This window comes from Mesoplodon densirostris, chromosome 11 (assembly GCF_025265405.1).
Source record: "Mesoplodon densirostris isolate mMesDen1 chromosome 11, mMesDen1 primary haplotype, whole genome shotgun sequence".
Classification (NCBI taxonomy): Eukaryota; Metazoa; Chordata; class Mammalia; order Artiodactyla; family Ziphiidae; genus Mesoplodon; species Mesoplodon densirostris.
Window position 1 is genome coordinate 59,352,019 of NC_082671.1, and position 13,688 is coordinate 59,365,706.

General features: G+C 36.5%; 1 protein-coding gene across 4 annotated transcripts in view; it reads left to right on the top strand.

Annotated features, from left to right (window-relative positions):
* Window positions 1-13,688, top strand: part of ABCD2 (ATP binding cassette subfamily D member 2) — an 87,492-nt gene that overhangs the window by 59,867 nt on the left and 13,937 nt on the right. For all 4 annotated transcript variants that reach the window (XM_060113239.1, XM_060113240.1, XM_060113241.1 and 1 more), the window contains one exon: window positions 55-139. In XM_060113239.1, coding sequence (XP_059969222.1) covers window positions 55-139 — 85 coding nt within the window. The remainder of the gene's footprint in view (window positions 1-54; window positions 140-13,688) is intronic.

Genomic DNA, 13,688 nt, shown 5'->3' on the forward strand with positions numbered 1-13,688 from the left:
CTCTCTTTAGTTAAAAGATGCTTTATAAAATATATACTTATATATATTTTAAAGGATGGGATGCTGTTATGGACTGGAAAGATGTCCTGTCAGGAGGGGAAAAGCAAAGAATGGGCATGGCTCGCATGTTTTATCATAGGTAAGTATATTATACTCAAGTAATGACTATTCCATTGTTGTAACCAAAAAATGTTTGGATAGGATTCCGTGCCCTCATCTTTAGTCTGAAAATATTTTTCTGAAAAACTAGTGCTTAGAATTTACAGTTTTCTAATTTCCTAGGTTATTTTTTAATGTGACAGAAATCTCCAAGTATTTTTTAAAATTTTTTGTTGAGTAATGTTAGATGACAAAATTAAATTTTTATATGTCCTAAGTTTGAAAGTAGGATTATTACTAATTTTAAAATGTGAAGAATACATAACCACTGTTATACTGTTGTGAACACAGGAGGTAGACATTCAGTAATACTTCTCAATTAAATTATTAAATTCAAACTAAATTAACTTTCTAACCACTCACTAGCCTATAAAACTTAGTAGTGCTCTCCTCTTTGAAAATCAGAGGCATATCCAATGGAAAAAGGAACTAGCCAGCCTAAGTCTTCAAGGACTCAGAAATAAAGAGATGCAGGAAAAAATTTCTCTTGATAAAACTTTTCTATTTGCAACCAGCTTCATAGCCTTTTGAATTCAAGGTACCAAACATAAGACATTGGAAAGAAGTATTAAAGCTCTTCTGATTTATTCTTCTTTTTTGTCCTATTCTTCTGTGAAAAATAAATTCCCTTTTTTTTTTTTTTTTTTTTACATTAGGCCTCTGGTAATGAAAACCTGAGTTGTTACTCACTTTTAATACTTATATCTTGGGCAAAAAAGCCCAAGAGTTATGTACATGAATGCCTGAATAGACCATAAGCTGGGGCATATGCCATACTCTTTTTTTATTTATTTATTTTTTTCTTTTTGCGGTATGTGGGCCTCTCACTGTTGTGGCCTCTCCCGTTGCGGAGCACAGGCTCCGGATGCGCAGGCCCAGCGGCCATGGCTCACGGGCCCAGCTGCTCCGCGGCATATGGGATCCTCCCAGACCGGGGCACGAACCCGTATCCCCTGCATCGGTAGGCGGACTCTTAACCACTTGCACCACCAGGGAGGCCCCATATGCCATACTCTTGAAGAAGCTCCAGTGGAAGCAATAATAATTTCATAGGGAACATTTAAAAGCTGATAAAAACCACACAAAAAAAATTATCAAGTAAGCTTCATTAAACACTTAGCAACAAGATGGCTACCAATTTTTTAAAAAATCTTTTATTATGGAAAAACCATTACAACTTCATCAAAGAAGAGAAAATTGTAAGATGAACCCCATATTCTCATCACACTGATTTAATACAGCACTTCATTTATCTATTTTTTATTTATGAAGCATTTTAAAGCAAATCCAAAACCATGGAATTTTTTCATTAAATACTTTGGCATCAGTCTCTGAAATATTGGGATATTTTCTTACATAATATGTCATAATCATAACTAAAAATTTGATCATAATCATTTAAAATCATTTAATACCTGGTTCATATTCATTTTCCCTGATTGTCTCAAAAATATCTTTTTATACTTGGTTTGTTCAAACCAAGATGCAAACAAATTTTATATACTGAATTTTGTTGTTATATATCTCTTAATTATTTTTTAATTTAAAGAGTCTCTTCTTCTCCCTGCCTCTGTCCCCTTCCCCCATCTTTTATGCCATTGACTTGTTAAAGAAACTGGGTCAGTTGTCCTGTAAGAATGTTGTCCTTTCTATATTGATCTGATTCCTTCCTCATGAGATCCCTTTACCTCTTTCCTCAATCTCCTATTTGTCTTGTAAACTGGAAATTAGAGCTAAAACCTTGATTATATTTAGGGTCAGCCTTTTTGGTAAGAATATAACATAAAATATTTATCATTAAAAATAATTTAAACAACTTTATTAAATATAATTATATGTTTATTTTATAAAAGTAGAAAATTAGATAAGTAAAAATAAGAAAAAATCTGTTGTCTCACTACCTGTACTACCTGTACTACCTGTAACACATAAAAGTTTGGTATAGTTTTTTTCTCTATTTTGGATACAAAAGTTGGTTGTTATTTTTTAATGTAACTACTTTCATACAGTATACTGCAGTTTATATCCCTCTTCTTTTTTTTTGGCCACACCACACGGCTTGAAGGATCTTAGTTCCCTGACCAAGGATCGAACCCAGGCCCATGGCAGTGAAAGCACAGAGTCCTAACCACTGGACTGCCAGGGAATTCCCTATATCTCTCTTTTTATTTTGTATGCTATTATGTGTACTATTATGTAATAGCTAGCCAGGGTTTATTTATTAGTATTATCATTAGTGTTATTATTATTATAACATTTATGTACCAAATACATAAATGTATTTAAGTATACAATTCTATGACTTTTGACAAATGTATATACATTATGTAACCAATATCCCAATTAACATAAAGTATGTTTCCATCACCATAGAAAGTCTCTCATGCCCCTTTCCAGGCAAATCTCTCTGTAGACAATTTCTGTTCTGATTTCTATCCTCATAAATTACTTCTCCTGTTCTACAATTTCATATAAATTAAATCATACAAATATGTATGATTTTGTGTTATACCTGGATTTTATTAGTGAAAAAATATTGTGTAATAACATGGTATTTGTAATAACGACACAGTTAGTTCAAGAATACGGCAAGCTAAAAAAGTATGCACCAAAATTTGTGAACTCAGAATTTTTAGTGAAGTGCATTTTAGAATGACCTTTTTGAGATGATTTGGTGAGATTCAAGAGTAAACTTTACAGTGCGACGTTTATGACTAGCTGTCACCAACTATTACCCTGAATCTGTTTGAGCCTCATCCATAAATACTCAGTAATATGATCCCCAGCATAATTGGTGAAATGTAATATAATGGAATGTAAGGTATGATCATAAATTTCTCACTATGTCAGTGTGTTAATAAGATAAGCTCTGTAAGAAAAAACAACAGGCATTAATAAAAGATGCTAACCTAAAGAGATTTTAAGTACCTATAACTTAAAATAAATACTTGAAACTTTTGTATCTAAAATATTTTGGATATAATGTGATACTGAATAAAAATAAAGTTATAACAGTGGAAAGAATTTAGTGCTCCACAGAAAGATGAGGGAAGATGAGCAAGTTGAAAAGCAAAATTTATTGAGAAGAAAATAAAATGAAATAGAAATGCTAAATCCGGTGAAGGAGGACCTGCACTGTTGGTGGGAACGTAAGTTGGTGCAGCCACTGTGGAAAACAGTATGGAGGTTCCTCAGAAAAATAAAAATAGAATTACCATATGATTCAGCAATCCCACTCCTGGGCATATATCTGGACAAAACTATAATTCAAAAAGATACATGAACCCCTATGTTGATAGCAGCACTATTCACAATAGCCAAGACATGGAAACAACCTAAATGTCCATCAACAGATGAATGGATAAAGAAGATGTGGTACATATATATAATGGAATACTGCTCAGCCATAAAAAAGAACGAAATAATGCCATTTGCAGCAACATGGATACAACTAGAGATTATCATACTAAGGGAAGTAAGTCAGAAAGAGAAAGACAAGTACCACGTGATATCATTTATATGTGAAATCCAAAATATCACACAAATGAACTCCTCTATGAAATGGAAACAGACTCACAGACAGAACAGACTGATAGTTGCCAACGGGGAGGGGCTTGGGGGAGCGATGGAGTGGGAAGTTGGGATTAGCAGATGTAAGCTTTATATATAGAATGGATAAACAACAAGGGCCTACTATATAGCACAGAGAACTGTACTCAATATCCTGTGATAAACCATAATGAAAACCAATATCAAAAAAGAATGTATAGGGGCTTTCCTGATGGCGCAGTGGTTAAGAATCTGCCTGCCAATGCAGGGGACGCGGGTTTGTGCCCCAGTCCGGGAAGATCCCACATGCCACGGAGCAGCTGGGCCCGTGAGCCGTGGCCTCTGGGCCTACGTGTCCGGAGCCTGTGCTCCGCAACGGGAGAGGCCCGCATACTGCAAAAAAAAAAAAAAAAAAAAAAAATGTATAGGGACTTCCCTGGCAGTCCAGTGGTTAAGACTCCATGCTTCCAATGCACGGGGTGCGGGTTTGATCCCTGGTCAAGGAACTAAGATCCCACATGCCACGCAGTGTGGCTGAAGGGGGAAAAAAAAGTGTGTGAAGTGTGTGTGTGTGTGTGTGTATCTGAATCACTTTGCTGTGCAGCAATGATCAACACAACATTGTAAATCAACTATACTTCAATAAAAAGTAAAAATAGGGCTTCCCTGGTGGCACAGTGGTTAATAATCCACCCGCCAATGCAGGGGACACGGGTTCGAGCCCTGGTGTGGGAAGATCCCACATGCCGTGGAGCAAATAAGCCCGTGCACTACAAGCCTACCCTCTAGAGCCTGCAAGCCACAACTACTGAGCCCACCTGCCACAACTACTGAATCCTGTAGGCCTAGAGCCTGTGCTCCACAACAAGAGAAACAACCGCAATGAGAAGCCCACACACTGCAACAAAGAGTAGCCCCAGGTCACCACAACTAGAGGAAGCCCACACACACCAACAAAGACCCAGTGCACCCAAAAGTAAATAAATTTTTTAAAGTAAAAATTTTTAAAAATCGAGTGAAGGAAAAGTATAATAATGAGAAAGTGCCTCCCCTCATTCTCAAAGGGTTAATAACAAGATTTGAGCTGTAATGTGGAACACTTGAGCTAACTAAAATGGAGAACTTTGGCAAGGAGTATTAAGTATCAAAGTTGTATACTCTTTTTGAGAGGATTTTAATTTTTTTTAAAGGATTACTAATTTTATTATTTTTATTTTTGGGGGGTACTTTTTGCTTTTTTTAAACAACTTCATTGGAGTATAATTCTTTACAATGTTGTGCTAGTTTCTGCTGTATAACAAAGTGAATCAGTTATACGTATACATATATCCTGATATCCCCTCCCTCTTGCGTCTCCTTCCACCTTCCCTAACCCACCCCTCTAGGTGGACACAAAGCACCGAGCTGATCTCCCTGTGCTATGCAGTTGCTTCCCACTACCTATCTACTTTACAGTTGGTAGTATATATATGTCCATGCCACTCTCTCACTTCATCCCAGCTTACCTTTCCCCTTCCCTGTGTCCTCAAGTCCATTCTCTACATCTGCATCTTTATTCCTGTTCTGCTTTTTTTTTTAGATTCCATATATATGTGTTAGCATATGGTATTTGTCTTTCTCTTTCTGACTTACTTCACTCTGTATGACAGACTCTAGGTCCATCCACCTTGCTACATATAACACAACTTCATTTCATTTTATGGCTGAGTAATATTTCATTGTATATATATGACACATCTTCTTTAACCATTCATCTGTCAATGGACACTTAGATTGCTTCCATGTCATGGCTATTCTAGATAGTGCTGCAATGAACATTGTGGTACATGACTCTTTTTGAAGTATGGTTTTCTCAGGGTGTATGCCCAGTAGTGGGATTGCTGGGTAGTATGGTAGTTCTATTTTTAGTTTTTTAAGGAACTCCATACTGTTCTCCATAGTGGCTGTATCAATTTACATTCCCACCAACAGTGCAAGAGGGTTCCCTTTTCTACACACCCTCTCCAGTACTTACTGTTTGTAGATTTTTTGATGATGACCATTCTGACTGGTGTAAGGTGATACATCATTGTAATTTTGATTTTGCATTCCCTAATAATTAGTGATGGTGAGCATTCTTTCATGTGTTTGTTGGCAATCTTTATATCTTCTTTGGAGAAATGTCTATTTAGGGCTTCTGCCCATGTGTGAATGGGGTTGGTTTTTTTTTCGATATTGAGCTACATTAGCTGCTTGTATATTTTGGAGATTCATCCTTTGTCAGTTGCTTCATTTGCAAATATTTTCTTCCATTCTGAGGGCTGTCTTTTTGTCATGTTTATGGCTTCCTTTGATATGCAAAACCTTTTAAGTTTAATTAGGTCCCATTTGTTTATTTTTGTTTTTATTTCCATTTCTCTAGGTGGTGGGTCAAAAAGTATCTTGCCGTGATTTATGTCATAGAGTGTTCTGCCTGTGTTTTCCTCTAAGAGTTTTATAGTGTCTGGACTTACATTTAGGTCTTTAATACATTTTGAGTTTATTTTTGTGTTTGGTGTTAAGGAGTGTTCTAATTTCATTCTTTTACATTTGGCTTTCCAGTTTTCCCAGCACCACTTATTGAAGAGACTGTCTTTTCTCCACTGTACATTCCTGCCTCCTTTATCAAAGATAAGGTGACCATATGTGTGTGGGTTTATCTCTGGGCTTTCTATCCTGTTCCATTGATCTATAGTTCCAGTTCTCTGCCAGCACCATACGGTTTTGAATACTGTAGCTTTGTAGTATAGTCTGAAGTCAGGGAGCCTGATTCCTCCAGCTTCGTTTTTCTTTCTCAAGATTGCTTTGGCTATTGGGGGTCTTTTGTGTTTCCATACAAATTGTGAAATTTTTTGTTCTAGTTCTGTGAAAAATGCCATTGGTAGTTTGATAGAGATTGCCTTGAATCTGTAGATTGCTTTAGGTAGTATAGTCATTTTCACAATGTTTACTCTTCCAATCCAAGAACATGGTACATCTCTCCATCTATTTGTATCATCTTTAATTCCTTTCATCAGTGTCTTATAGTTTTCTGCATATAGGTCTTCTGTCTCCTTAGGTAGGTATATTCCTAGATACTTTATTCTTTTTGTTGCAGTGGTAAATGGGAGTGTATCCTTAATTTCTCTTTCATATTTTTCAACATTAGTGTATAGGAATGCAAGAGATTTCTGTGCATTCATTTGTATCCTGCTATTTTACCAAATTCACTGATTACTCCTTCTAGTTTTCTGGTATCATCTTTAGGATTCTCTATGTATAGGGTCATGTCATCTGAAAACAGTGACAGTTTTACTTCTTCTTTACTGATTTGGATTCCTTTTATTTCTTTTTCTTCTCTGATTGCTGTGGCTAATACTTCCAAAACTATGTTGAATAATAATGGTGAGAGTGGGCATCTTGTGTTGTTCCTGATATTAGTGGAAATTGTTTTAATTTTTCCACCATTGGGAACAATGTTTGCTGTGGGTTTGTCATATATGGTCTTTATTATGATGAGGTAATTTCCCTCTATGCCTACATTCTGAAGGGTTTTAATCATAAATGGGTGTTGAATTTTGTTGAAAGCTTTTTCTGCGTCTATTGAGATGATCATATGGTTTTTCTTCTTCAATTTGTTAATATGGTGTATCACATTGATTAATTATATATATTGAAGAATCCTTGCATCCCTGGGATAAACCCCACCTGATCATGGTGTATGATCCTTTTAATGTGCTGTTGGATTCTGTTTGCTAGTATTTTGTTGAAGATTTTAGCATCTATGTTCATCAGTGATGTTGGCCTATAGTTTTCTTGTTTTGTGACATCTTTGTCTGGTATTGATATCAGGGTGATGGTGGCCTCGTGGAATGAGTTTGAGAGTGTTCCTCCCTCTGCTATATTTTGGAAGAGTTTGAGGAGAATAGATGTTAGCTCTTCTCTAAATGTTTGATAGAATTCACCTGTGAACTCATCTGGTCTCGGCCTTTTGTTTCTTGGAAGATTTTTAATCACAGTTTCAATTTCAAGTGCTTGTGATTGGGCTGTTCATATTTTCTGTTTCTTCCTGGTTCAGTCTCAGAAGGTTGTGCTCTCCTAAGAACTTGTTCATTTCTTACAGGTTGTCCATTTTATTGGCATATAGTTGCTTGTAGTAATTTCTCATGACCTTTTTTATTTCTGCAGTGTCAGTTGTTACTTCTCTGTTTCATTTCCAATTCTGTTGATTGATTTGAGTCTTATCCCTCTTTTTCTTGATGAGTCTGGCTAATGGTTTATCAATTTTGTATATCTTCTCAAAGAACCAGCTTTTACTTTTATTGATCTTTGCTACTGTTTCCTTCATTTCTTTTGCATTTATTTCTGATCTGATGTATGTGATTTCTTTCCTTCTGCTAACTTTTGGGTTTATTTGTTCTTCTTTCTCTAATTCCTTTAGGTGATAGGTTAGGTTGTTTATTTAAGATGTTTCTTGTTCCCTGAGGTAGGATTGTATTGCTATAAACTTCCCTCTTAGAACTGCTTTTGCTGCAGCCCATAGCTTTTGGGCTGTCGTGTTTTTTTTCTTTTTAATCTTTATTGGAGTATAATTGCTGTACAATGCTGTGTTAGTTTCTGCTTTATAACAAAGTGAATCAGTTATAAATATACATATGTTCCCATATCTTTTCCCTCTTGCATCTCCCTCCCTCCCACCCTCCCTATCCCACCCCTCTAGGTGGTCACAAAGCACCGAGCTGATCTCCCTGGGCTATGCGCTGCTTCCCACTAGCTATCTATTTTACATTTGGTAGTGTATATATGTCCATGCCATTCTCTCACTTCGTCACAGCTTACACTTCCCCCTCCCCATATCCTCAAGTCCATTCTCTAGTAGGTCTGTGTCTTTATTCCCATCTTACCCCTGGGTTCTTCATGACTTTTTTTTTCATAGAATCCATATATATGTGTTAGCATATGGTATTTGTCTTTCTCTTTCTGACTTACTTCACTCTGTATGACAGACTCTACGTCCATCCACCACACTACAGATAGCTCAATTTCGTTTCTTTTTATGGCTGAGTAATATTCCATTGAATATATGTGCCACATCTTCTTTATCCATTCATCTGATGATGGACACATAGGTTGCTTCCATCTCCTGGCTATTGTAAATAGAGCTGCAATTAACATTTTGGTACATGACTCTTTTTAAATTATGGTTTTCTCAGGGTATATGCCCAGTAGTGGGATTGCTGGGTCATATGGTAGTTCTATTTGTAGTTTTTTAAGGAACCTCCATACTGTTCTCCATAGTGGCTGTACCAATTCACATTCCCACCAGCAGTGCAAGAGTGTTCCCTTTTCTCCACACCCTCTCCAGCGTTTATTGTTTCTAGATTTTTTGATGATGGCCATTCTGACTGGTTTGAGATGATATCTCATTGTAGTTTTGATTTGCATTTCTCTAATGATTAATGATGTTGAGCATTCTTTCATGTGTTTGTTGGCAGTCTGTATATCTTCTTTGGAGAAATGTCTATTTAGGTCTTCTGCCCATTTTTGGATTGGTTTGTTTGTTTTTTTGTTATTGAGCTGCATGAGCTGCATGTGCTGCTTGTAAATTTTGGAGATTAATCCTTTGTCAGTTGCTTCATTTGCAAATATTTTCTCCCATTCTGAGGGTTTTCTTTTGGTCTTGTTTATGGTTTCCTTTGCTGTGCAAAAGCTTTGAAGTTTCATTAGGTCCCATTTGTTTATTTTTGTTTTTATTTCCATTTCTCTAGGAGGTGGGTCAAAAAGGATCTTGCTGCGATTTATGTCATAGAGTGTTCTGCCTACGTTTTCCTCTAAGAGTTTTATAGTGTCCAGTCTTACATTTAGGTCTTTAATCCATTTTGAGCTTTTTGTTGTGCATGGTGTTGGGGAGTGTTCTAATCTCATACTTTTACATGTACCTGTCCCGTTTTCCCAGCACCACTTATTGCAGAGACTGTCCTTTCTCCACTGTACACTCTTGTGTCCTTTATCAAAGATAAGGTGACCATAAGTGCGTGGTTTTATCTCTGGGCTTTCTATCCTGTTCCATTGATCTATCTTTCTGTTTTTGTGCCAGTACCATACTGTCTTGATTACTGTAGCTTTGTAGTGTAGTCTGAAGTCAGGGAGCCTGATTGCTCCAGCTCCGTTTTTCATTCTCAAGATTGCTTTGGCTATTTGGGGTCTTTTGTGTTTCCATACAAATTGTGAAATTTTTTGTTCTAGTTCTGTGAAAAATGCCAGAGGTAGTTTGATAGGGATTGCATTGAATCTGTAGATTGCTTTGGGTAGTAGAGTCATTTTCACAATATTGATTCTTCCAATCCAAGAATATGGTATATCTCTCCATCTATTTGTATCATCTTTAATTTCTTTCATCAATGTCTTTAATTCTCTGCATACAGGTCTTTTGTGGGCCGTCGTGTTTTCATTGTCATTTGTTTCTAGGTATTTTTTGATTACCTCTTTGATTTCTTCAGTGATCACTTGGTTATTTAGTAGTGCATTGTTCAGCCTCCATATGTTTGTATTTTTGACAGTTTTTTTTCCTATAATTGATATGTAGTCTCATAGCGTTGTGGTCAGAAAAAATATTTGCTATGATTTCAATTTTCTTAAATTTACAGAGGCTTGATTTGTGACCCAAGATATGATCTATCCTGGAGAATGTTCCATGAGCACTTGAAAAGAAATTGTATTCTGTTGTTTTGGATGGAATGTCCTGTAAATATCAATTAAGTCCATCTTCTTTAATGTGTCCTTTAAAGCTTATGTTTCCTTATCTATTTTCATTTTGGATGATCTGTCCATAGGTGAAAGTGAGGTGTCAAAGTCCCTTACTATTACTGGGTTACTGTCGATTTCCCCTTTTACAGCTGTTAGCATTTGTCTTATATATTGAGGTGCTCCTATGTTGGGTGCTTTAGTATTTACTATCGTTGTATTCTTCTTTGATTGATCCCGTGATCATTATGTATTGTCCTTCTTTGTCTCTTGTCTTTATTTTAAAATCTTTTTTTGTCTGTTATGAGAATTGCTACTCCAGCTTTCTTTTGATTTCCATTTGCATAGAATATCTCTTTCCATCCCCTCAGTTTCAGTCTGTACATGTCCCTAGGTCTCAAGTGGGTCTCTTGTACACAGCATATATATGGGTTTTGTTTCTGTTTCCATTCAACCTGTCTATGTCTTTTGGTTGGAGGATTTAATCCATTTACATTTAAGGTAGTTATCGATATGTATGTTCCTCTTACCATATTCTTAATTGTTTTGGGTTGGGTTTTGCCCGTCTTTTCCTTCTCTTGTGTTTCCTTCCTAGAGAATTTCCTTTAACATTTACTGTATTGCTGGTTTGGTGGTGCTGAATTCTCTTAGCTTTTCCTTGTCTGTAAAGCTTTTAATTCCTCTGTCAAATCTGAATGAGATCCATGCTGGGTAAAGTAATCTGGGTTGTAGGTTTTTCCCTTTCATTACTTTAAATATGTCCTGCCTCTCCCTTCTGGCTTGCAGAGTTTATGCTGAAAGATCAGCTGTTAACCTTATGGGGATTCCCTTGTATGTTATTTGTTGCTTGTCCCTTGCTGCTTTTAATATTTTTTCTTTGTATGTAGTTTTTGATAGTTTGATTAATATGTATCTTGGCGTGTTTCTCATTGGATTTATCCTGTATGGGACTCTCTGCACCTCCTGGACTTGATTGACAATTTCCTTTCCCATATTAGGGTAGTTTTCAACTTTAATGTCTTCAAATATTTTGAATATTTGAAGAAGAATATCTCTTCTTCTCTTCTACTTCTGGGACCCCTATAGTTAGAATGTTGGTGTGTTTCATGTTGTCCCAGAGGTCTCTGATACTGTCCTCTATTCTTTTCATTCTTTTTTCTTTATTCTGCTCTGCAGTAGTTATTTCCACTATTTTATATTTCAGGTCACTTATCCATTCTTCTGCCTCAGTTATTCTGCTATTGATTCCTTCTAGAGAATTTTTTATTTCATTTATTGTGTTGTTCATCATTGTTTGGTTGCTCTTTAGTTCTTCTAGGTCCTTGTTAAACGTTTCTTTTATTTATTTTCTCCATTCTTTTTCCAAGATTTTGCATCATCTTTACTGTCATTAGTTTGAATCCTTTTTTAGGTAGACTCCCTATTTCCTCTTCATTTGTTTGGTCTGGTGGGTTTTTACCTCGCTCCTTCATCTGCTGCATATTTCTCTGTCTTCTCATTTTGCTTAACTTACTGTGTTTGGTGTCTCCTTTTCATAGGCTGCAGGTTCATAGTTTCCATTGTTTTTGTTGCCTTCCCCCAGTGGGTAAGGTTTGTTCAGTGGATTGTGTAGGCTTCCTGTTGGAGGGGACTGGTGCCTGTGTTCTGGTGGATGAGGCTGCATCTTGTCTTTCTGGTGGGCAGGACCACGTCCAGTGATGTGTTTTCGTATGTCTGTGAAGTTATTATGATTTTAGGCAGTCTCTCTGCTAATGGGTGGGGTTGTGTTCCTCTCTTGCTATTTATTTGGCATGTGGTGTCCAGCACTGGAGCTTGCTGGTCCTTGAGTGGAGCTGGGTGTTAGCATTTATATGGAGATCTCTGGGAGTGCTTTCACCAACTGATATCATGTGGGGCCTGGAGCTCTCTGGTGGTCCAGTGTCCTGAACTCAGCTCTTCCACCTCAGACACTCAGGCCTGACACCCGGCCAGAGCACCAAGACCCTATGAGCCACATGGTTGTGCCAAGCCACTCTGGTCCAACAGGCCTTGACCAAGAGGATTTTAATTTTAATGTTTAAAGAATCACCAGAAAAGTCCCTTCTTATGGTGGATAGACTAGATCCTTCTCAAGACTCACTCTTCTGATGATGCACCAAAAGAGAATGGAAGGAAAATCTGAGAAACAATGTTATCTAATGTTTTACTTCATTATATCAGTTTCAGCATACAACCATTGCTTAATATATTTACATATGTGCACACACAGACACACACACACACTCACAGCCTGTCTCACCAAGTAAACAAAGTGTTTGATACATCTTACATCTGATAGGCTAGGGGTTGCTATAACAATGGATGGTAAGAAATATACTATTTTTCTAATTCTAAAATGGCATCTCTTCTGTTTAGCTCAATGCACTCTAAAAAATAAATACAATACAATAAGTAAATTAATTACTGAAAAGGGATTTATAGAAAAAGGAAAATTTTACTACCAACCTCTCTGTTTTATACTTCCTTTTCTTCTCCCTCATTTCCACTTATGAAAATAATCCACAAACAGAAATCAACTCTGAGACAAAGAAATAATGCTTAATACTTAAACCACAACAGTAACCAAAAGCTAACCCACAAAACTATTTCTGTTGTCAAGGGGCACCTGCAGTGATCTTTTAATTCTTTGCATAGAGAGCTGATATTAAAGTAAAATGGAGTGTTAAAGTTGGCTTTGACTCCTGTATCTATTATCCCTGACTATACCTCCCCCCCACCAGTAGGTAACAGGACCTTATTGATAAGCAAGTCCATCATAGAAAAACAGTTTGCAGTGCTAAATAATTATTTATGCTGAATGTGAAATTAATACTGGTTTCAATTTGTGTCTTTTCATTGTCATTTATTTTATTTTTTACAATGTATTTTTTATTGAATTATAGTTGATTTACAATGTTGTGTTAATTATTCCTGTACAGCAAAGTGATTTGGTTATAAATATATTACATATATATATATATATATATACACACACACACATTCTTTTTTTAAAAATTCCTCTCCTATGGTTTGTCATAGGATACTGAACACAGTTCTCTGTGCTATACAGTAGGATCTTTTTCTTAATCCGTTCCATATATAATAGCTTACATCTGCTAACCCCAACCTCCCACTCTATCCCTCCCCCAACCCCCTCCCCCTTGGCAACCATAAGTCTGTTCTCTATGTCCATGAGTCTGTTTGTTTCACAGATAGGTTCA